Source organism: Macrobrachium nipponense, chromosome 30 (genome assembly GCF_015104395.2).
Source record: "Macrobrachium nipponense isolate FS-2020 chromosome 30, ASM1510439v2, whole genome shotgun sequence".
NCBI classification, from domain to species: Eukaryota; Metazoa; Arthropoda; class Malacostraca; order Decapoda; family Palaemonidae; genus Macrobrachium; species Macrobrachium nipponense.
The window spans coordinates 26,171,976-26,195,705 of NC_087218.1; the positions used below are offsets into that span (position 1 = coordinate 26,171,976).

General features: G+C 39.6%; 1 protein-coding gene across 3 annotated transcripts in view; it reads right to left on the reverse strand.

The window, feature by feature from the left end:
- The window catches only part of LOC135202384 (GATOR1 complex protein NPRL3-like), a 138,458-nt gene that overhangs the window by 77,319 nt on the left and 37,409 nt on the right, over window positions 1-23,730 (reverse strand). For all 3 annotated transcript variants that reach the window (XR_010311726.1, XM_064231761.1, XM_064231762.1), the window contains exons 4-5: window positions 2,659-2,859; window positions 142-239 (exon numbers count right to left, since the gene is read on the reverse strand). Coding sequence is in view for 2 of the 3 variants with exons in the window: in XM_064231761.1 (XP_064087831.1) it covers window positions 142-239; window positions 2,659-2,859 (299 nt within the window). In the remaining variant the exon portion in view is untranslated. The remainder of the gene's footprint in view (window positions 1-141; window positions 240-2,658; window positions 2,860-23,730) is intronic.

A 23,730-nucleotide genomic window follows, 5' to 3' on the forward strand; every position in this document is an offset into this window, starting at 1 on the left:
CCTTTTTATAGCACTTGAATTACCTTTAAAGTCATAGATGGATAAAGTGATTTCATAGCTGAAAAAGAGACCAAATATAGAACAATAATCTTTCCTTTCTTTTCTCACATGCAATTAAATAAAGAGCAAATGAATACTTACATAGCTGTAGGAGCATTTGGTGCCAAAACATACACATTAGTATTGCACAATGGATATATAACTGTAGCTTTACCCCAATAAACCAGGTGACCAGCAAGCTGAAATTAAATTTAATTTTTTAATAAAAACCCCATTCTTTTAATACATCTTGCTAAATTTCCCTATAACCCAATGACAGCTAAATAAAAAAAACCTTGCATCAGTAGTTGAAAATTATTTATGTACTTGTGACAATCACATTGAAACATTTAAAAACATCTTATTTCACTTCTCATTGTAGATTAGGAGCTTCATTAGTTAGCAAATTCTACTTTCATTTTACAAAAAGACAAAAACTTCTTTAAACATGGAAATCTATGACCTCTAAGGAACAATAGTCTTCTTCCATTTCTCATTGTTCAAGATCATTCACAGCAAAGTGATGACTTTGTAGTGGTGCAGTATATATGTTATGACATATGGTGATTTGAAAATACAGGCAGTCCTTGGTTAACATCAGGGGTTCCATTCCTGGCTGATGCTGCTAACCGACAATCAGTGATAACAGCACTATAAACCTGCTTAATGGTGCCGCTAACCAAATATTGGTGCCGTTAACTAGAGATCGGTACTGCAAACTGGTTGTCAGCACTGCTAACCAGGGATCAGCGCAAAATTAGAAATCACTCCAAAATATGTAAAACATATATCGATAATAAAGACTTCAGTATTTTAGGCCATACCACCAACCCGCACGACCTTGTTATTCTAGAATCGCTCTTAATTAAACAACTTGTTCCGTCGTTGAATACCCATACGTCTTCCTCCACTCTGTATTTGTCTTGACTTGTGTTGTTTATTTATGTTTTTATGTTTACGTTTAGTTTAACGCTGTCACTCCTCTAGGTCGGTCCTTAACTTCTTTGTTCTGTAACTGCTTTCAATCTTTTGTCAATTTTTGCTTATTTTATGTTCATTTATCTTTCATTTTAATGTATGTCCTTTTAAATAATTTAACTTCCCTTAATTAATTTTAATGTGTATATTTTGTACACTTGTAAGAATAACTTTAACTTTTGCATTTCTGAATTTTTAATTTTTAGTTTTGTTTTTACAATTTTACTAGGAAATTTATTTTTCATTTTAACAGCCGGATGATGTAATTAACTTGATAATTACAAAACGTTGCAATAAAGACAGCATGTACATCTGTGTGTGTGTCCTCTTCCCGTTCATGATGGTATATATATATATATATATATACGATATATATATATATATATATATACTCATATATAGAATATATAGATTATATTATAGATATATATATATAATATATTATATATATAAATATATATAAAGATATATATATATATATATATATATATATAGAATATATTATATATTATATATATATATATACTATGTATATATATTATATATATATATATATATATATATATATATATAAACTATACATTATAATATATATATATATATATATATATATTATATATATATATAATCTATATAGATATACATATCTAGATAGATAATATTATATATAATACTATATATAGATATATATATATATATATATATATATATATAATATATAGATATAGATATATATAGATAATATACATATATATATACATACATCAGGGTGATATGAGATAAAGAATATGAGATATATAGATATATAGATATAGAGAGATATATATATAGATATATATAACATAGACAGTATATATATATAGTATATATATATATAGAGTAATACCTACATACATCTATATATCAGTATATACTTATCATAATACTATCATAAAATAGTATTAATATATACACAATACATATCTTATATAATACATATTAGATATATATATATATATTATATTAAATATACAAATATATATTACTATTATATATATATAAATAATATAGAGATTCAGTATATATATAATAATATATAGATAATAGATATATAAGATAAACTATATATTAGATATATATTTCATATATCATACTATATATATATATATATAATACATTATATATATAATATATATTATACTAATATAATACATACACATATATATATATATATATATATATATATATATATATATATATATATATATATATATATATATATATATATATCATATTTTCTGCATGTAGAAGATATAGAAAATTGGTATGGCATTAACAAAACCTGTTCTCTAGTCTAGGTTCTTATTACTGTACTCTTGTCTGCTTTTCTAAATTACTGCCTTCACTACAACTAACTTTCATCCTTTTCAATTTTTCATAATTTTCCTTTAATAAATCTTAACACTTTCTTTCCTTTCATCTTCTACTCTATTTTGTCTTGTCTAGCAAGTTTAATATTAAATATTTGTTAAACAATAGTATATTTTTAGATTTACCTTGATTTAGTCACACAAATGAAGAATTCAGACTTGGAGCAAAATATAAATGTGTTCTATTTTCCTTTTCTTAAAAAAAAACCATGGTTTACATAAATGTACTCACCATAAAAACCTGTGGAAGTGTGAGGTCAGCATCAGCTGCTAGAGTGTAGAAAGGACACAGAGGTGATTCCACATACAGTAAACGGCGTAGAGCTGGCGATGCATCAGCAGATAAAGAATGCAACAGCTCAGAACGTTCAACCAGTAATAGTAGTGTGTGATATGGTTTCAGTGACTGTAAGCCTTTGAGTAACCCCTCATACTGTTGAATAATAATAAATAAGCAATGTTAAGAATACTTCAGAATCACTGTATACTATTTAGATTTACTGTCTAAACATTTTAGTTTCAACACTTTTCAGTTAATCATAATAACCCAAAATGCATGTAAAAAAACAAAACAAAAAAAACAGATGACTCCAAAATAAGATGAAATTATAAATTCTTTAATTGTTCTTCATAAAGTGGGAATCAATTACATTACAGGCAGTCCCCGGTTATCAGCGGCCTTGGTTATCAGCAACCTGGTATTAGGGTGCTTGTCTAGCACTGAGAATCGCCTTCAATCAGCAAATTTCAGAGCCGATACATACCTTAAAGAAGCACCATAAACCGGTTATTCACACCAAAATTTGGTTATCAGTAGTGATAAGTGCCAATTTTCAGTTATTGGCGATCTTCACTTATCATCAACCCATCGGAACGGAACTCCTGCCCATAACCAAGGATTGCCTGTATTTTCTTATAATAATTATGAAAAGCACATGTACAGGCAGTTCCCGGTTTACAATGGGGTTCCATTCCTTAGACGCGTTGTAACTCAAAATTTGTCGAAGATTATTCAAAATGCTAAGAAAAACATACTTTCAATGCTTTGGTTGCATTGAAAACTATGTAAACTGCATTTGTGTTGTATTTTTCATTAAGAAACTTCAAATATTGATTATTTTACCTTTTTAGTGTCATGATTCTTTCGCCGGATTGGAGTCATAAGCGCTGTAACCCTGGAACGTGCATCGTAAACCTAGAAATAATTTCTGGTGAATATAATTGAAAAGAGTCATATCTCAGAACGTCGTAAGCCGAATCCTTCGTAAACCTGGAACTGCCTGTACTTCTAAACAAATACTTCATTTTTCATAGATTTCTAAATAGTTTTGTATTTTTACCAAAGTAACATATTTATGATATCTATTATCCCTCTTACGCCGACTGGACGTATTTTACGTCGACATTTTTTGTCTCCCGTGTGCCGACTGGACGTATTTTACGTCGACTTACAAAAGTTTTTTTTAAAATTCGCAGAAAAATACTTATAGGCCTACCAGCCTAAAACTTTTGAATCACGCGCCTTGGGGGATGCTGGGAGTTCACGGATCAAGGTGTTGTTTTGTTTAGAATCGTTACGCAGGCGCGCAAGCGCGAATTTCTTTCTTGCCGCACTAAAAAGTATCTGTGACACATCTCGGAAATTATTTTGTCACTTTGACATAATTTTTGTACCATTGTAAATTAGTCGTTACATGAAGTATTATATATGAAAATGTGTGCATTTTTATGTAGAATACAACAATAAAAACGAAAAATATTTGAAGGTTGTAGCTTTTCTTATTTCCGAAATAATTGCATATAAAAAATATATAAAAAAATTTGACATTCGGTCAACTTTAACTCGTCAGATATGGTCAAAAACTGCAATTGTAAGCTAATACTCTTACAGTATAGTAATATTCAATCATTTGTCTTCATTTTGAAAGAAATTGGAAGTCTCTAGGACAATATTTAGATTTATGGTGAATTTTTGAAAAAAATATTTGTTTACGTCCGCGCTTTACGAATTCATGCATTATTTTGTGATAATATTTTCTCTGTGTTGCTTTTATTGTTTTACAATGTTTTATATACCAAAATGATTGCAATTTAGTGTACATTACAACGAAAAAAAGTAACTTGTTACCTTTAACCGTTTTGCGCACAGCGCGATTTGAATACAATCATATATCGCATTATTTATATATGATAATGATAATTTTTTTCATTTCTGATGGTTGCATACTAAACTTCAGCCAATGACAAAAAAAAAGGAGCCAAAAATGAACTCTTAATCTTGAAAACTAAGCGCGCTGTGATTTTTTGAAAAAAATATTTTTTCCGCTTCCGCGCTCACTCTGAAACACCTCCGGCACACGGGAGACAATTTTTTTTTACCGCTTCGGCGTAAGAGGGTTATATAAAAAATACCAAGACCAGGGTACCTGTACTATGCTATTATCATCAGTAATGATGTTTTTATGCAAGGTTTTTCACTTTACTGGTCTGAAGTGAAAATTTTCGTCTTATCTCATATATTTCTTGTGTTAACTCAGGTCTTTTCTCCTCCTACAGGTCTTTTTACCATTATAATGTATACCACATTCATATATAAATACAGCACTACTTTTCAGACTATCTCCTCTCCCTTCATCACAACATACCTAAACTCTCTCTATCTGTAAAATCTTAACATATTGTTCAGCCTCTTGGTGCAACATATTTCAGAAACTTCTACAAAATTTCCTCTACTTGTCAAAGTTTTCATAACAGAGTATTTCTTAATGTGTCAGAATTTTGCTTGGTTTACTTAAGGGATCTGGACGAAGGAAAAATCTATTTCTGGGCAAAGGACCTGTGTCGCTCTGTGAAATAGGTTCCTTTAGCACTATTTCTAAGATAAAATATTGCTATAATACCAGAGAAAAGCTAAATTGGAAATGCCAGATTATTCTGGCTCGCTCACCTTTATTATAAGGGGTCGGTATGGTTTCTGGGGCAAGTGAAACCACTACCACAGGTCCTTTTCCATTTAGCCTCTTCCTTCTACAAAAAAAACCTCAACTAGAGAGGAGACGACCTAAGGCTCACTACCCACTACCGTTACGGCTAGCGCCTCTGACGTCATTCCTGCAGATAGCACCCAAGCTTGGCCTAGACGGGGGGGGGGAATAGATAAGGGTGGGATTTCACTGGGCAACACAGGTCCTTTGCCCAGATATAGATTTTTCCTTCGCCAAATCCCTTTTCTGGGCTCAGCCTGTGTCGCTCCGTGAAATAGTACCAGAGAAAATGCCAAGCTTAGGAAGTGGAAGTACATAAAAGGGATTTTGACGTAGGAAAAATCTATTTCTGGGGGAAGACCTGTGTACTTTTCTAGGTCGTCAAACTTCATGTTTTGAAAATAATTAATTGAGGTGGCAACTGCTTGGATATCATGGACATGTGGGACTGAATCCGGATTAGCTTGCTTAACCCTTAAACGCCGACTGGACGTATTTTACGTCGACATTTTTTGTCTCTCGGGTGCCGACTGGACGTATTTTACGTCGACATGCAAAAGTTTTTTTAAAAATTCGCGGAAAAATACTTTTAGGCCTACCAGCCGAAAACTCTTGAATCACGCGCCTTGGGGGATGCTGGGAGTTCACGGATCAAGGTGTTGTTTTGTTTACAATCGTTACGCAGGCGCGCAAGCGCGAATTTCTTTCTTGCCGCACTAAAAAGTATCTGTGACATATCTCGGAAATTATTTTGTCACTTTGACATAATTTTTTTACCATTTTAAATTAGTCGTTACATGAAGTATTATATATGAAAATGTGTGCATTTTTATGTAGAATACAACAATAAAAACGAAAAATATTTGAAGGTTGTAGCTTTTCTTATTTCCGAAATAATTGCATATAAAAAATATATTAAAAAATTTGACATTCGGTCAACTTTAACTCGTCAGATATGGTCAAAAACTGCAATTGTAAGCTAATACTCTTACAGTATAGTAATATTCAATCATTTGTCTTCATTTTGAAAGAAATTGGAAGTCTCTAGGACAATATTTAGATTTATGGTGAATTTTTGAAAAAAATATTTGTTTACGTCCGCGCGTTACGAATTCATGCATTATTTTGTGATAATATTTTCTCTGTGTTGCTTTTATTGTTTTACAATGTTTTATATACCAAAATGATTGCAATTTAGTGTACATTACAACGAAAAAAAGTAACTTGTTACCTTTAACCGTTTTGCGCACAGCGCGATTTGAATACAATCATATATCGCATTATTTATATATGATAATGATAATTTTTTTCATTTCTGAAGGTTGCATACTAAACTTCAGCCAATGACAAAAAAAAGGAGCCAAAAATGAACTCTTAATCTTAAAAACTAAGCGCGCTGTGATTTTTTGAAAAAAATATTTTTTCCGCTTCCGCGCTCACTCTGAAACGTCTCCGGCACACGGGAGACATTTTTTTTTTTACCGCTTCGGCGTTTAAGGGTTAATAAAATAAAGTATCTGTTGCCTAATTCCTCTTAGTTATCGTGCCTCCTTTTTCTCTAAGAAAAAGAGAGCCCATTGTTACTCGAGATGTTCTGGTCATAAAGGTTTTAAGTGTATGAACAGGACATAATGATTTATCTTCTGGAAGAGGAAGAATTTCCCAAGGTGTCCACCTATTCTGTGGAGCTTCATTTTTCGCTAAAAATTGTCTATCTGGTGAAAGTAAGACTTTCCCAGATTGGAGGAATTCCACATGTCCTGGATTCCTAGAAAGGGCTGACAATTCAGAAATTCTAGCTCCAGAAGCCAGAGCTACTAAAAATAATGTTTTTCTTAGTAGTGCTGAATAAGAACAGTTATCATTGTCTAAATCTGATGCAAGTTTAAGAACATCTTTTAAAAACCATGATATTGATTGAGGACGGTTTACCGGTCTCAAACGTGCACATGCTTTCGGAATAGAGGAAAAGTATGTGTCCGCTAAATTAATATTGAAACCTATTTGAAAAATCTTTCTTAGGGCAGATTTAATTGTGGTAATAGTGCTAGCAGCTAAGCCTTTCTCATGTAATGATCTAAAGAAAGAAATTGTAAGATTCGTATCCATTTCTTGAACATTCATGTCTTTCAAAAATATAGCCAATTTTTTCACTGCGGAATCATATTGTCTAATTGTAGAATCCCGTTTATCCGATTCTACAAACAGAATATTTAATGGATCTATGTTTGCTTCTTTTTGTGCCGCAAACTTCATGAAGTCCATAAAGTTAGGGCACTCAGAATTCTTGAGGAAGCTGACACAGTTTGCGTTTGTACTATCTGTGTTAGGTTCGGGGATGGAATCTTCTGGGGTTTGAGTTTCATCTCCATGATAAGGGGATACCAATTGCTCTTTGGCCAGTAGGGTGCCACTAGTGCCAGCTGGCCTTTGAATGATCTTAGCTTGTGTAGTACCTTCAACAGGAGGTTCACTGGAGGAAAAAGATAAATTCTTTCCCAATTGTTCCAATCCAGAGACATTGCATCGATAGCAAAGGCATTGTTGTCTATGTTGGGAGGCACATAGCAAGCTAACTTGTGGTTGGACTCCGAGGCAAAGAGGTCTACCTGGAGTCCTGGAATCTGAGTTGTAATCCATTTGAATGAATTGTTGTCCAGTAACCATTCTGATTCCAGTGGGGTCATTCTAGACAAGGAGTCTGCTACTACATTCCTTACCCCTGCCAGATGAATTGCTGACAGATGCCAGTGGTTCTTTTCCGTTAATAGGAATATTGCTATCATTACATGATTCAATTTGTTGGATTTGGATCCTCTTCTGTTTATGCAATGGACTACTGTAAAGCTGTCCGATACGATTCGAATGTGGATCTTCTTGGACGGTTGTAATTTTTTCAGTGTTAAAAACACTGCCATCGCTTCCAATACATTGATGTGGAATCGACGGAATGTTTCCGACCATGTTCCTTGAACTTTCTTGAGGGGTGAATATCCCCCCCAACCGCTCAGAGAAGCATCTGTGTGGATGATCAGAGATGGAGGAGGAAATTGCAGCAGAACTGATTTGGATAGGTTCCGTTGTTTCGTCCATGGAAGAAGTCTCTTTTTTAGAATATCTGGAATTCTTGAAACCTTGTCTCTGAATTTGAGATTTGCTCTTGATCTCCAAACCTGATTGATATCCTTTAATCTGGTTTTCAATAGAACATCTGTTACTGATGCGAATTGAAGGGAGCCCAGGATCCTCTCCTGTTCCCTTCGAGATGACCGTCTGTTTTTGATGAAGCGTTTTGTAGCTTTTACTATCTCTTTGACCTTTTTGGACGGTAGAGATAGCTTGTTTCTTCAGGTCCCACTGAATCCCTAACCATTGGAACTGAGATGCTGGAGTCAGTCTGGATTTTGCCATGTTTACTTGGAACCCTAAAAATTTTAGGAATTCCAGTACTTTGGATGTCGACCTTCGACACACTGCTTCGTTGTTCGCCCAGATTAACCAATCGTCCAGGTAGGCTACTAACAGTATTCCTTTCTTCCTCAATTCCTGAAGTACTGTCTCTCCTAATTTTGTGAACACCCTGGGTGCTACATTGAGTCCAAAGGGCATTACCTTGAATGAGTAGGCTTTCTTGCCTAGTTTGAATCCTAGGTACGGAGAGAAGTTTCTGGCTATTGGGACGTGATAGTAAGCGTCTGTAAGATCTATAGAGGTGGTGATGGCCCCACGGGGAAGTAAGGTCCGTACCTGTGAGATTGTCAGCATATGGAACTTGTCGCAGTGAATGTAGGAATTCAGCCGAGACAAGTCCAGGATTACTCATCTTTTGTTCGAGTCCTTCTTTGGGGCACTGAACAAACGTGCTTGGAACCTTATGCTCTTCATCCTCTTTATGGCACGTTTCTGAAGAAGATCCTTTGTATACTCTAAGAGGTCCTCTGTTGGTTTTTGGAAGAAGCTGACTGGAGGGGGAGGGCCCTTCTCCCACTTCCAGCCTAGACCTTTTGATATTATACTGTGGGCCCATGGACTGAAGGTCCATCGACCCCTGAATAGGAACAGTCTCCCCCCTACCTGGGAGATCTCACTGGTTGGTTGCTGGTCTAGTTCCTCTCCCTCCTCGGAATCCTCTACCTCTGGCTCCAACCCGCAATCGAGAGCCTCCCCTGGCTCGACTACTCCCAGCATGTCTGCTATATGGGCGAAAAGTACTTCTCGCCTCATAAGCAGGATTAAATGCTGGGGAAGTCACAACTTGGGATGAAGTCGAAGGTTGAGGTTCCGAGGGTGGTTGGACCAAGACATATTGCTGTGGTGCTGGTGTTTTAGAGGTGGACGGCACTGCCTGCATATATCCATGAGGACGGGCCGTTTGGTAAGGGTTATACCTTCTTGCCTTCTTTTTGGGCCCTTGTTGATGAGATGGTGCATCAATGTGGCGTTTGAAGGGAAGACCCCACCTTACTCTCAGACTCTGGTTAGTCCTGGCTGCCTCATGCAAGATGTTATTTACTTCCTCTTTGGGGAAGAGGTTTTCTCCCCAAATGGATGATTTAATTAGCCTATTGGGCTCATGTTTCACTGTAGCCCCAGCTAAAACATGTTTTCTACAGGCCCTTCTTGCTATTGCAAAGTCATACAAGTCCGCTTGAAAGGTCTGCAGTAGAGCTTTCGTTAAGACTCGAAAGACTTGCTCATCCTCATAAGTTGTGGCTAGCAACTCCGCCGATGTAACGGAGTTGATAGATCTGGCTAACCTAGTCCTCGCCTCGAACTCCGCCTTGATCATATGGTCGGGGAGTTTGGGCAATCTTTCGGAGAATAAGTCCGAAGCGCAATCCGGCTCCAATTTACCCGAAGTAAATGTTGCCGGAGCATTATTCCAAGTGTCCAATCCTGTGGGCAAAAGAAGAGATGTAGCCTCTGTTTCCCTCAGGGCTGGCATCGGTTTATCTTCCACTATTGCCTGTAAGGTTAACTCCGCCACCTTAGATGTACAAGGTGACGGAATTCCTTCGGGGGTGACAAACATTGTATATTTCCCCTTGTGCGGCGTCAATTTGGTATTGACGCAGACCAACTCTGATAGAGAACGGACCCAGGCAGCTTGGGCCTGTTCTCTGGGGAAGATCACCGTTTCCTTTGGCACTTTGTCAAATCTGACTAGCGCATGTTTTGCTACCCTAACAAAGCCTGGGAACGGGAACTGTAGACCGGCTGGGAAGAGCTCAAAGTCTTCAATCGGTCTTGTACCACACCCCTCAATAGTCAATCTCCCATCTACAAAGGGAGCATGTAGGGCCAACCTCCAAGGGTTTTCCTTGTCAAAGGGGGGAAGCTTTGAAGCATCCGGAACCATCATTGATAGGGCTGGTGTTCCGGAGCGAAGGAGACCGGAGAGCATCTCCTCAATAGGCCTAATTCTCTCCGTCAATGACAAGAGAGCCTGATTGGAGATGTCCGGTGTTGGCCCGAGGCGTGCATCTAGCCTCTGATCTATTACTCCACTAACCCTAGCTAACAATAGGTTAGTGAAGGCTTCAGGGTCGAAGGACTGTTCCGCCGCCTTTGAGAACGTTCCTGTCCCTTCGTTAGGGGAAAGATTTATGGCAGCAGGCTCATTGATGGACGATGTCGATGGCTGTGAAGCCGAAGACAACTCCTTCGCCGCTGGCGGAACAGGCTTCATGGCCTTCTTTAAAGTCTTTTTGACTTTAGGAACTACCTATGGCATTCCTTGTTTTTCACTGGGCTTTGAAAAGCCCTTAAAGGATGAAGAAGAAGCGAGGGAAGGAGAAGGACTGGGAAGGGAACTCGCTCCACTTATCTCCCCACCTACCTGTTCCTCCGTGACCATGGGTTCGGCGTTGATGTTGATCGCCGCCACATCCTCCATCAAATCTTGTTGCTCCTCCAAGGTGGTCGTGGTTTCAGCCCGGATGGCCTCGATGAGGGGTTCGGCAATGTCTCTGGCCACCGCTGTAGTTAGTGTGGCCCCGAAAAAGATCATGGCGCAGAGGTCAGCATCAAGCACATAGGGCTGACCCTTAGGTACATTTTTGCCGAAGCCCCCCACTCATTTGCGAAGGGACACCCTAGCATCGTGGTATGCCGCCGGATCCGTCTGTAAGTTAACATTTGTTTTAGTGGCGGATCCGTTGATTGATTTAGAATTCTTATGACTATATTCCTTAAAATATCTAAGCCAATTTCGTAATGTCCTTACCTGTTCATTGGACATGATGGCCACCAAGTCGTAACAGACCGTACAAGCGTCCGGATGCCAGACCACGTAGTTGTCAACTAGCATGGTGCAGTTGGCGTGCGACCGGCAAACTACGTGGCCGAACAGGTTCCCCAACGATGCATGGCAGCCCTCCGCCTGGCAACGGACCACCTGTAATGTGAAAAGTCTCAATGAGTTTTCTTCCCTGGTGGTATTTATTAAAACTATCGGCGAAATATTTCGTCGCCAAAATATTCCGTCTAGACATGCAGTTAAGTATTTTCTAGAGAACTCTACATTGCTTCTATTTGTCTGCGAAATATTTCGTTGCCGAAATATTCCGGTACCGACGTAGTACTAGTTATCCACAACGTGTATTAACTAAGTTAAAAACTCGTAAGTTTTGTCGTTTATATTTGTCAAAGAAATATTTCGTCGCCGAAATATTCCGGAACCGACTTAATACTAGTTATGAATAACTAGTCCAAAAAACTCATAAGTTTGTGGATTGTTGTCGGCGGAATATTTCGTCTCCGAAATATTCCGTACCGACGTAACTGCTTAAGTTTTCTAGAAACTCTTTCTTTTCTAAGTTGTCAGCGAAATATTTTGTTGCCGAAATATTCCAAGACCGACGTAATATCAATAATTGGCTTATCTTCAGGAGGCTTATAAACTTTAAATGTAATAGCATAAACTGAGAATTCCCTTAAGAGGCATGCTTAAACATATACGCCGAACTTCGTCGAAGCCGAAGAAGAGGACAGTTTGCCTGTTTATAGAACATCGACTGAGAAGCTGTTGTATATTAGATAATGGCTTACCTCTATAATTACCGAAGCTAGGAATGAATCAGTTTGAATTCTGGCAATGACAAACTTTGAGTACTATTACGTTTATACCCTGCCTCTAAATATTCCATTAAAAGTATACGTACTCTGTTCGCCGAGGCTCCAGAGATAATAAAAATAGTAATTATTATATGAAATAATATCCCTTATTTAATATATTAGATTAGAGGTTTGTTTGTAATAATTCACGTTGCCTGGCTCTACCCCTGGTAGGCTAGGCACATAATACCATTCCTTGGGGTATTTTTTATTCAGTCTAATTATAACAATATATCACAAGGTGCATAGGAGTTATCTCTAAATATCTAGTACTAATCTACATATCCCCTGGTATCCCTTAAATTCCCATTGTGATGGGAAATTTTCCCCGACCATACCAGCAAAGTCGTTTTTTAGACCTACAACGCTAGGACGAGAAAAACCTACTATTAAGCTTATCAGGCTTATTAATTTAAGCTAACTAGGGGTAATTTAACCATGTATCCAGTTAAGGATCAAATATGGTTATCATTGTGAGACTAGCCTAGATTCGAGAAGGGCTCATGAGCACCGAAATACTTATGTTGCTAGTATATAAGCCATATCAATATGAAATGCAACCAATATCTGTACTAACAGAAATATCACATTTTAATACTTTATAATTAAAGCTAAGCCTATACATATATATAATTTGAAACATGTCATGCGGAATTCGCTGTAGCTATGCCGACGCTCAAAATGGCGGTCTAGCCAGCCGCACCCCCAACTTATATTTTGAGGGGCCCAGGCCAATAGCATACTTAAATTAACTTAATTATGAAATAAAACCAAATTGGGGTACTCAACTTCGTAGCAGAAGCAGCTTGAGCACTCATATTCATTCGGATTAATCCAAATTTCACTGATTAACACAGAGCGTAATTTTACAGCTTTTGCCGCACGACTCTATTTTGCAGGAATGGGATTGTAGCGCGTGGGTAGTAGTACGTAGTAGTAGTGGCGAGCGAGGATGAGTGGTGGGATTTCGTTGTAGCGGCTCCCACCAAAGAGGGGGATTTTGAAGGGAACCTTCTAAATGGTAGAAGTTCTGTGGTTTGCGGTAACACAACGCCCTTATACTTATACCGACACCCTTTGGGTGATCGCGCTGAGGGTAGTAACTTCAGCATAACCATGTTAGCTTTTCCTCTGGTATATTATAGTTTATTTATACTAGAAAAATGAGTTACAGGGATTTTTCATCGGCAGACACAGGTCGAACCCAGAAATAGCTATAAAGGGATAATCAAAAACAATTAAGGTTAGTTGCTTATAATCTAAATTAAGTTACAAACAGGTAACATAATGGCAATACAACCTTAAAACTAGACAAAATTCAAATCATCATAGTAATCATACATTAAGATGAAAGGCAGTTATGAAATAATCAATATGTACAATATATTACATCCAAGGACCAGTACGACAGTGACGTATTGGGCTAGGGCAAGAATACCGTATATTTCGGCCTAAAAAATCATGCCAAAATTAGGGGATTGACTTATCTAACGGTAACAAAAAGTGAATCTTTATTATTTTGGCATATCGGTACAGGAATCCAGGCTTTACAGTTGGCTAATAACAATGACAGCCTTGTTGAGGTAACTATGTATGTAAATACCAGTATTAAAAACATTTCACACAGTAATACGGCAATAATAATACATTAGAACATCCATTACCTTAAATAAAATGAAAAAAATCAGAGTAACTTGAAGAAACCCCAATCGCACAGCAAGTGTAAACATTGTGTTGCTATTTGTAGTACAGTAATTGAGAAGGATGCGTTCACTCTGACAGTTTTGTATTTACCGGGGTATTGTTCAAAAACATTTATGGTATGAAATCTTTATTTATCACTTTAGACAAAATTAAAAAAATTGTATTTAATAGTAAGTATGTATTTAAAATCCTTCAAAATTACTTGAGTCATCGTCACTTGAATTAAACAATTCATCAGACAAATTATCATTCACGGTTTCATCATAAGGATCCCAGTTTGAATCTGGTGAATCAACTGCAGGTTCGTTTTCCCTCAAATGAGCCTGTTTATGGCATAGAAGAACCAATGGTCAAGGAATATTCCAACATAATAATAAAATACCGGCACGTCGTTTTAACAACCCAATCAAAACATTAACTTGGGTATCAGTTTGTACATACATATATACGTAGGCTGTTATGCAGCGTTAGTTAGCGCTTTGTTTGTTTACATTACACTCGAGTAACGTATCTTTCGTTTCGTCATTTCCAATCATATTTGCCGGTATTCATCTTTTATATATTACACAGATTTGTTAATATACCGAGTATATTACCTGTATTTCTTATGGTAAGTAGAGCAACATATGTACCGTAATAACATTCAGGATATTTTATGATACGTTTTACCCTGCTGCTTATTTTGAGCGTACGGTTGGCCTAACATTTTATAGGTCGACTAATATACCCGATATTAGTTAAAATCATAAAAATTTACTCAGAATTGGGGGGTCGACTTATCTTCCGGTCGACTTATACGCCGAAATATACGGTACTAATGAGGCCGGTAGGAAGGAGAAGGGAAAGGAGAGACATAAGCTGGACTACTTACTACTAACTCCAGCAGTGCCGGGGGAAACTGTGTTTCCCGCTGCTACTGCTGGAAATTTAAGGGCTTCTAAGGACTTAAGATAATGGCGTTTGAATACTGTCGGGGACTTCCAGCTTGTGTACTTCTTCAGATCTTCAAATTTCATATGAAAAAATTTATTGAGGTAGCTATTGCTCTAATATCATGTACCCGTGGGAAGGACTGCGGGTTGGCTTGTTTAATAAAATATAAAATTTGTTGTCTAATTCCTTTTAGGGAAATAGTGCCACCTTTTTCTCTAATGAACAGAGGACCAAAAGATATTAGGGTAGTCCTGTCTAAGTATGCTTTCAATGAAGTGACTGGACATAAGGATGGGTCCTGTGGAAGCGGAACAATCTTCCAGGGGGCCCACCTATCTAATGGATCCTCATTTTTTGCAAGAAATTGGCGATCTGGAGAAAGTAACACTTCTCCTGAAGGGAGAAACACTATATGACCTGGGTCTCTAGATAAAGCCGACAGTTCAGATATTCTGGCTCCTGAGGCCAAACTTATGAGGAATAGTGTTTTCCTCAGGAGGGATAGATAGTCACACGAGGTACTATTAGTATCAGAGGCTAATTTAAGAACATAATTTAAGAACCATGACACCAACTTGGGCCTCTCAGTAGGTCTGAGTCTGGCGTAAGCTCTGGGGATAGATGTAAAGTATGAATCTGTTAAATCTATCTTGAATCCGAATTGGAAAATCTTTTTAAGAGCCAATTTGCTAGTAGTAATGGTACTAGCTGCCAAACCTTTTTCAAATAATGATCTGAAAAAGGATATTGCGAGATTCGTGGTCATGGTTTGTGCATTAGAGTCCCTCAGGAATGCAGCCAGTTTTTTAACTGCTGAATCATATTGACGCAGGGTTGATTCACGTTTATCAGATTCTAAGAACGTGATGTTCTGAGGATCGATATCAGCATCCCTCTGCGCTGCAAACTTCATGAAGTCCATAAAGTTAGGGCTTTCTGAATTCCTGAGGAAGCGAACACAGTCCGTGTTTGCACTAGCTGTGATAGTCTGGGGTTGGGAATCCGTTGAGGGCGGAGCCCCAACTCCGGAAGAAGAGGGAACCAATTGCTCTTGGGCCAATTGGGAGCTATCAGAGCAATGTGACCCTTGAACGTCCTGAGCTTGTTCAGGACTTTCAGGAGGAGATTCACCGGAGGAAAAAGGTAAATCTTCTTCCACTGATTCCAATCTATAGCCAACGCGTCAGTGGCATAAGCCAGAGGGTCCAGGTTGGGGGCCACATAACAAGGGAGTTTGTGGTTCGACTCCGTGGCGAAGTGATCTACCTGAAGCTCCTGGTACTAGCCGACAGACCCAACTGAATGACTCCTTGTCCAGGGACCATTCGGACTCCAGTGGGACCGAACGTGATAGCGCATCCGCCACCACGTTCCTTACTCCCGCTAGGTGAGTGGCCGATAGGTGCCACTTGTTCTTGACTGCTAGTGAAAAAATGGCTATAATGACATGGTTCACGTGGCTTGACTTGGAACCTCCCCTGTTGATGCAGTGTACTACCACTGCACTGTCCAGCACCAGCTTGATGTGAGATTTCTTGGCTGGATGAAGTTTTTTCAGGGTGGGGAACACTGCCATAGCTAGTACATTGATATGAAGCTGGTGGAATGGAAGGGACCATGTTCCCTGTACTTTTTTGTACTGTGAGTACCCGCCCCAACCGGTTCGTGATGCATCTGTGTGGATCACTAAGCCCAGCGGAGGGAACTGTAGTAGAATTGTCTTTGACAAATTCTTGATTTCCGTCCAGGGACGGAGACGCTTCCGTAAGATTGCCGGGATCAGAGCTAGCCTGTCCCGGGATCTCTTGTTCGCTTTCGAACACCAAACTCGGTTTATATCTTTTAGTTTGGCTTTCAACAGGACGTCCGTCACTGAAGCGAATTGGAGAGAACCTAAGATCCTTTCTTGGTTCCTCCGGGATGTCTGTTTGCACTTGAGAAATTGTCTGGTTGCCTTGGCTATTTCTCTCCTTTTAAACGGCGGGATTGATAGAGTATGTGAATCCAAATCCCATTGAATTCCTAGCCACTGGAAGCGGGACGCCGGGGTTAGCCGGGACTTTGTCCTGTTTATCTGGAATCCTAAGTATTCCAGAAAGCGGATGACCGTGGCGGTTGCTTTGCGGCAAGCTTCGATGCTTGTGGCCCACACGAGCCAATCGTCCAGATAGGCTACTACCATGACTCCCTGAGATCTTAGTTCCTGGACTACTGTTTCCGCCAACTTTGTAAATATATCCTGGGGGCTATGTTGAGCCTGATTGGCATTACTTTGAAGGAGTAGGTTTGGTTTCCTAATTTGAAGCCTAGGAACAGGCGGAAGTGCCTTGCTATCGGGACATGATAGTAGGCATCTGTAAGATCTATAGAGGTGGTGATGGCCCCACAGGGAAGTAAGGTCCGCACCTGCGAAATGGTCAGCATCCTGAACTTGTCGCAGTGAATGAATAAGTTTAGACGGGACAAGTCTAAGATTATTCTTTGTTTGTCTGAGTCTTTCTTTGGCACGGTGAACAAACGACCTTGAAATTTTAAATGTTTGACTCTTGACACTACTCCTTTTTTAAGGAGATCGCGGGAATACTCTATCAATTCCACTGTTGGTTTCTGATAGAAGGTGTTGGGTGGGGGTGGACCTTGGATCCAACTCCAGCCCAGACCTATGGACACAATACTTTGGGCCCAATTGCTGAACCTCCAACGTTGACGAAAGAGGTACAGCCTCCCTCCTACCTGGAGTTTCTCATTGGGTTACTGAGGGGCAACCTCCTCGCCCCCCCCATGAACCTCTGCCCTTGCTGGCAGCCCTTCTGCTGCCCCGCTGATGAAAGGCGTCTCTAGCCCTGCTACCCCTGCTGAACCTATTGAAAGCCTGAAACGCTTGGTTTTCAAACGTCGGGTTGAAGGACGGGGAGACAGCAAAAGAGGTTGAAGCCTGCGGCTGTTGTGGCTGTGTCAACAACATGAACTGCTGTTGTGGTTGGGTTGGGTCTTAGAGGTTGATGGTTGGGGAACCGGAACTGCTTGGACCAGTTTGTTGTTGTTGAGGAGCCTGGAAGGGCTGGAACTTCCTAGGCTTCTTCTTGGCTTTGGGGTTCGGTGCGGAAGACTACAGTTTCCTTTTGGAGACCAGTCCCCACCGAACTCTTAAACTTTGGTTGAATCTAGCAGCCTCATGTTGTACCTCGTTCACTGCTGAGGCCGGAAAGAGGTCCAGGCCCCATATTGAAGAGGCCAGGAGCTTGTTGGGCTCATGCCGGATTGTGGATTCCGATAGAACATGCTTCCTGCAATTCCTCCTAGCCACAACAAAATCATACAAGTCACATTGCATCATCGACAATAGTGACTTAGAAATGATCTTGAACAACGGCTCCTGTGCATAGATAAGAGCCGCTGCTTCTGTCATGACTAGTGCATTGAGGGATTTCGCAAGTCGCGTCCTGGCATCGAATTCTGTCTGGATGAGCCCATCAGACAGCCTGGGTAACCTCTCACTAAACAGAGAGATGGCACAGTCCGGTTTTAACTTCCCAACCGAGAAAGTGGCTGGGAGGTCTACCCAAAGGTCATCTGTTCCAGGGAGTAGGAGCGAGGTCGGTTCCGTCTCCCAGAGCTGTGGCATAGGCTCATCTCTCATTGCTGCTTGCAGAGTGAGTTCTGCCACTTTAGATGTGAACGGGATGGGAGTCTCCTCGTCCACAGTGAAGATTGTGAAGGGACTTCGGAAAGCCGTAACCTTAGTGTTTACACACGGATCCAAGCTTGTTGTGCTTGGTCACGAGAGAGGATAACTGTCTCTTTTGGGACCTTATCCTCTCTTATCAAGGCAGATTCCGTAAGGCGGACATAGCCTATGAAAGGGGCTTGCAACCCTCGCGGGTGGAACTCGAAGTCCTCAATCCTTCGAGTCCCGCAGCCCTCAATCGTAAGCATCCCAGGGTCCATACAGAGGAGCCTAACAAGGTAACCTAACCAACAAAGAACATGCATGCATGAAAACTGAGTCGGTAGGGCGCCGATAGGGTATGAAGCAAGAACACGTGCTCGATAAAATCCCCCGTGTGGAAACTAAAACGTCAATAAATGCATCACATGTAGGAATATAAAGATACTGCTAAGTAATAATCGAGCTCACATGGTATGGGAGACCGCGTGAGACACGAAACGATGAAACACAAAGGAGCAAGGTGATGTAGTGGCGCGGGGCCAGTGCCGCATGGGTCGCCGACTCATAAAAACCTAAATAATTCGGTTAAACGTGCCAAGGGCAGCCCCTAAATAGTGTCAACTATTAATAGCAGTGCTTAACTTGGATGCAGTAACAGCTTGACGTTCCATGGTGTAAAATAAGGGTTCCAAAGCGAGAACACAACACAGCAAAGAAAAACCCGTGTGCAGCGTGGTCATGCTATCAAAGGAATGACGTCAGAGGCGCTAGCCATAACGGTAGCGGGTAGTGAGCCTTAGGTCGGCTCCACTCTAGTTGAGGTTTTTTGTAGAAGGAAGAGGCTAAATGGAAAAGGACCTGTGGTAGTGGTTTCACTCGCCCCAGAAACCATACCGACACCTTATAATAAAGGTGAGCGAGCCAGAATAATCTGGCATTTCCAATTTAGCTTTTCTCTGGTATTATAGCAATATTTTACCTTAGAAATAGTGCTAAAGGAACCTATTTCACGGAGCGACACAGGCTGAGCCCAGAAATATGTTTTCTTTTTTTTACCAGTGGTCCATCAATCACATTACATTTCACCCTGGCTCAATATCTGGTAATCTATGAACATTTTAGAAATGACCACCACTCATAAAATGGTGTCTGTCTGTCTGCTTCTCTGCCACCAAATTTCAAGCTTCTCTTATTCCATTTAAATTTTTGTGATCTTAACCAACTCCTGTGGCATTCACTGCTTTCTTTCTGATTACTATAGGCTTCATCCTCATTAATGATTTTATGCCAAGCTAGTTCTCATCTGGGCTAGGCCTTTATGCCCAGCTTCCAAGATGGGCAGGGCCTGACTACATAGATATTTATTTTCCAGCTGCTGGACACCACATCTCTCCACCATGTCCTCATTAATGTGATCTCCACACTGCAATCTGGCCAAGAATTTTAGCATTCTCTAGACACAAATTTCTAAAATTTACTCCATTTTCTTTGTCAGCAGCCATTACTGTATATGCTACTTTGAGTAACATTGCACTTACTTATCAGTAAACTAGCAATCTATTCACATTTGATTTTAGCTCTTGCTACTTAAATTTTCCCTACATATTTGGATTAACAAAAACAAGCCTTCCATGAATTAATTTGTCATAATTTCACCCTTGAAAAATGATATTTTCATAATGAAATTAAGTTTCAATATACTTACCATGTAGTAATTACATAGCTATACATACAATCCCCAGTTACAACACAGTGGTTCTGTTCTTGAGATGCGTCATAAGCCAGAGCATTGTCAAAAAGCGTAAAAAATCCTAGGAAACCCTTACATTTCAGTCTTTGGGTGTATTGAAAATTATATAAACTACATTTTTCTTGTGTTTTTCATAAAAAAAACTCCGACCTTCAAATATTGATTATTGTACCTTTTTGGAGTCACATTTTTTCCATCAGATTGGCATCATAAGCATCATAACTATGGAACATGCGTTATAAACCTGGAAATAATTTCTGATGAAATAACTGAAGAGCGTTGTAACCTCGGAACGTTGTAAGCCGAAACAGTCGTAAACCGGGGGCTGCCTGTAGTTTCAATTCTTGTGGCAGCTTTATATTTGAAAAATAATGGTAACACTGATTATTTAGTGCAGGTAACAGGCCCCGCCCACTGCCGGGCGTACTGGAAAAAACTTAGCAGAAGGGTGGGCTCTAACTGTGTAATTACATGGTAAGTATACATGAAACTTAATTCTATTATGAAAATATTTTTCATATAAGTAACTTACCAAGTATAATACATAGCTGAATCCCACACTGAATGGGGGTGGGATACACAGACATATTCTACTCCACAACATTAGAGAATGGTAATGACTTTGAAATAGAAAAACTGATGGCTTGCAAAGTATAAAGAAGTGCCCTTGCCCTGGGTTCAGCACCAATAATACAAAACAAACAGATAACACTGTCACCCACACTGAAAAAACCACAACCCATCCACTGAAACTGGTGGGTACTCCACAAACATTGTACCCCCAGGCTCCCCAAAATTTGACACCTTACTTCAAGGCAAAGAGAAGACTGAGAAATTGCTATGCTTCCTACCCCAATACCATGTCAGTCCTTGATAATGGTCCCAAGGTACTGCAATTACAAACACTGTTTTTCAAATAGTGAGACGCAAAGATCAATTTGCACTTCCAGTAAGTTGATTGCAGAGTGTGCGTAAGGAACTTGTGTCTGAAAGCTAATGAGGTAGAGACTGTCGAGACTCCTGACATCAAGAGATTTCACTTAAAAATAGGGAGAATTCCACCTGACTATTAGAATTTGCCTCAGAATTGAAGTCTCTCCAGAAGAAGGGCAATGCTTCCTTTGTCAGAGGGCAAGACGGGTTCTTGACAGAACACCAGAGGTTGATGGGTGGCCCTCTGATTTTCTTGGTTCTCTTCAGGTAATTACCTGAAAGCTCTAACAGGAAAAAGAAATATTTCTATAATAAAATTAAATTTTGTCCTAGCAGCTAAAAAAATGTTTTATTTGAGGTAGCGATTCTTTTGTTTTTAAGTGTAGGTAAATGGCCCTGCCCACTTTCGGGAAAAAGAACAACTTAGCAGAAAAAACTGATTTGTTTATGTATATGTCCATGTGTGGGGAGGCGGGCGGGCTCTCATTCTATAAATACTTGGTAAGTAGTACGTATATGTATACTATACAAAATCAAATTTTATTTAAAAAATACCATTTTTGTATATGTAACACTCTCAGAGTGCTTGTTGATTCCTTATGCCTTACCTGTTAAGAGAGCAGCAGCGTGATTATACTGCCTCTGGTATCATGCGCATTTTAACTATGTAGTAAAGACAGGGCAGTTAAGCCAAGAATAGCTCATCATGGAGCAAAGGAGGAAAGTTACACCTGTAAGCGGGAGCTTAGCTCTGAAAACGGAGACAGATATTGAAGAATTGGCACAGAGCGCTCGGAAGCTGGTGCCGGGTACCCGGGAGCCCTGGAGCTGGCACCAGGAGCCCAGAGATGTAAGTAGACACTCGGGAGTTGGCGCTGGATGCTTGGAGGAGATGAGGAGTGTCTCCTTGCTTCCATATGTGCTTTAGAGCTCTGGTTTGTCTGAATGGACTACTATAGTCTTGTTGAGAACTATGGACAAGTATCCCTGCAGTTTTAAGAGAATTGCAAAATTTCAGCAGGTGGAGGGAACCGCCCCCCACTCCCAAAAGTTTTGTTTAGATAGACACCACTGCAAGTCCAACCTGAACTACTGAGCTGTGGGAAACACGCAGGACTCCTGCAGTCCCTGTCCCAGTTGTTCTTGAGGAAGAATTGCAAAACTTTCCTATGAAGTTTGCCCGATTTTATGGCAGTCTCAATAGACAAAAGTCCTCCAAGTAGGCTCATCACTGATGGGCTAAGCAAGATGAAATGGTCTAGAAACCAGTGAACCATTTGGAGGCAGCTGCAATATTCTTGGCATACAGAAAAGCCCGAAAAGTCCGAGAACTGAGACTGATCCATAAACCGAGGATTTCTAGTGACAGGGCCAACTGGGACTTCAGAAGATGATGAAAACACTGTATTTGAAGCAAAGGCAGGCGAATCTGGAACGCTTATAGGAGTATACCTACAGATCTTGCGACAATTTCTTCTGATGGTTACATGCAATTTCCTTAACAGTGTCCTGCAAGATAGAGGTGATGTTGGCCCAGGGAAGAAAATAACAGATCCAATTTCTGTGACTGGGTGACTCCCTTAGTGGTAAAGGAACACCAGAGTTCTCTTTTCTTAGGTGTTATTGAAGTGAAAAGAGAGGAGCGCTCTACAGTCATCCCTAATGGTCTTGTCTGCAAAGGACAAAACTCCTACCCAGTCAAGGTGAATGATAATGTTTGGAAGTGGACAGTCTTCTTAGCCCATGTTACCACTATACAGTCAAGGGAGCTAAAAACTTCAAGAAACCTTGAAGATATTCTTAACAAGGTGGTCTAACTCCGTCAACAAAAAATTATTTTCGCTGACGAGACTGCAGAGCATTGAGAAGAATTGAATGAGAAAAGAGGAGTCCCCACTGTGAGAAGGCAGTGACTCCCAAAGAAGGAGCTTCCCTGGTAACGACAGGTAAATATCTCCTTCGAACTACATGAGAGGGTGGAAAGACAAAATAAGCTTCCCCTTGCTCTTTTTTAGCAGAAAGCCAATCTTCCACCTCCTTGAGAAAATTCTAGAGGACAAAGTAAGAACATTATTCAAGCTACGTAACTGTCACTTTAAAGGAGCTAATAATGATTCATCCTGCTCTAAAGGTTACAACAAAAGTGGAGAAACATACCTGGAAGTGGGTGCGCCGTGATATATTTTCCAAAATTTCCTAGAGTTTAACATCAAT